Genomic DNA, 2112 nt, shown 5'->3' with positions numbered 1-2112 from the left:
TAGGGTCAAACACACTGAAGTTGTAATCTCTAAACCTTGTAAATGGATCAATCGGATTAAATTTGAGTTGGGCTCATCGGTTCGGTTGTTTCGAGTCCGGATCATTTCGGATTCTGGTCATTTCCGGGATTATTATTATCAAATTCTATAGAGATAATAATTAGTTTGTATCAATAAACATTAGGGTCGGCTCATATTATTACCGTTTTCATTCGTTTAAAATTGTTGGAGAATGATTATGTAAGTGATGACGTTCTCCTTCCTCCTGGAGAGACATGTGAATGTGCTCAGACGTACGCTCAATTGTACTCTATAGAATTTTGTTTTCTTTATAACTCTCGTACTCTAATAGAATTTTGTTTTGTTACATGCACAAACCCTTTCGGGAACACTAACCTAATTCACAAGCTTCTCAACAGATCGATGGCCAACTGTGAGTACCAAATTATCACCCAAACCAAAGTCGTTTCACAATGTTTTGTGAAACCCAAATACAAAACTAAAGCCTCAAAACAACCTTACTTCTTAGGCCCTAGTGAGCTCGCATTCTTGCCTTTCGATCAATTACAAAAGGGTCTCCTCTTCTCAACTAAACCGAAAAATGTACAATCTGATTTATTAGAGACGCTAAAGGATGCAATCGCGATCTCCCTCGTTCACTTCTACCCTTTAGCTGGTCGATTCTCAATAGAAGAGTTCCATGATGAGAACACAAAATGGGTCTACCTTGATTGCAACAAGGGTCCCGGAGCTGGCCTCGTCCATGCAACTGTGGAAGAGACTGTGTCAAACATAGTATCGTCAGTCGATGTCCATCCTATCGTTAGATCGTTCTTTGATCTGGGTGAAAAATCAGTCAACTATGATGGACATACTAGGCCTCTAGTGTCCGTTCAAGTTACTGAACTCATCGATGGAATTTTCATTGGGTTTACCATGAATCATTCTCTAGTCGACGGTAACTCTCAATGGCATTTCATCAACTCATTGTCCGAAATATTTATTCAGTTGACTAAAAATCAGGAAATTGATAACATTCCAAATATCTCTCAAAACCCAATATTCAAACCCTACTTTCCAGATGGACGGGGTCCAATGCTCAAGTTGCCAAAGACCAATAAGGTATACATAGCAGGATGCAATGATCGGATACGAGAGCGAATATTCCACTTCTCGTCCGATTCAATCCGTAAGCTCAAAACCGAGGCTAATGAAGAAGCCGGGGTACATAACATCTCTTCCTTTCAAGCATTGTCCGGGTTCATTTGGAGGTCCATAACGCGTGCTAGAAATCTTGAGCCCGAACTCGAGACATGTTGTGGGTTAGCCATAGATGCGAGACCAAGGTTTAGCCCACCGCTCTCTAACGACTACTTTGCGAATTTGATCCTTAGACAACAAAGTATATGCAAAGTGGGTGACCTTTTGGAAAAGGGACTTGGGTGGGCTGCTATGTTACTTCATGAAGTTGTCGTTAATCTAGATGATAAAAAAGTCCGTGAATACTATGAATGGAGGACCAAGGTCTTATGTGACAGTCGAAGTGTTGCGAGTATAGGACCTCCATTTTATAGTCCGAACTTGGTAATGATAGGTGGGTCGGCAAGGTTTAATATTTATGGGCCTCAATTTGGGTTAGGTAAGGCGGAAGCGGTATTAGCGGGGTATTGCCGTAAGGAAGACGGGAAGATTGCTGCAAGTCCAGGACGTGAAGGAGGGGGAAGTATAGATTTAGAAATTTGCCTTAAACCTGAAACGATGAAGTGTCTTGAATTCGACAGTGAATTTATGAGTTTTGTGACACTAGCTTAGAGAATACTCCCTCCGTCCCGGTCATTTGTTGTCCTTTGGTTTTGGCATAAAGACCAAGGAAAGGAGAGAGAGTCAATTACTAAATGACAAGTGGAATAAATTGAGTGTGAATGATCAAATTGCTCATCAAATTCATTCTTAAAATAGAAAGGACAACAAATGAGTGAGACACCCCAAAATGGAAAAGGACAACAAATGATCAGGACAGAGGGAGTACATACTAAGGCGGACTGGACTTGGCAAACCGGTCATTCGGTTCATTTTCGAATCGAGTTAAACCAGTTCGATTTAAATCGGGTT

At 41.0% G+C, this 2112-nt stretch overlaps 1 protein-coding gene across 1 annotated transcript; it reads left to right on the top strand.

Annotated features, from left to right (window-relative positions):
• The first annotated feature begins 423 nt into the window (after positions 1-423).
• On the top strand, positions 424-1812 carry LOC141613309 (putative acetyltransferase At3g50280). The gene has a single exon (XM_074432042.1). The coding sequence runs from the start codon at positions 424-426 to the stop codon at positions 1810-1812; it is 1389 nt and encodes a 462-aa protein (XP_074288143.1).
• The last annotated feature ends 300 nt before the right edge of the window (positions 1813-2112 follow it).

Source organism: Silene latifolia, chromosome 11 (assembly GCF_048544455.1).
Source record: "Silene latifolia isolate original U9 population chromosome 11, ASM4854445v1, whole genome shotgun sequence".
Classification (NCBI taxonomy): Eukaryota; Viridiplantae; Streptophyta; class Magnoliopsida; order Caryophyllales; family Caryophyllaceae; genus Silene; species Silene latifolia.
Note: the sequence above shows the minus strand (reverse complement) of the source record. Positions and strands in the feature narration are given on the sequence as shown.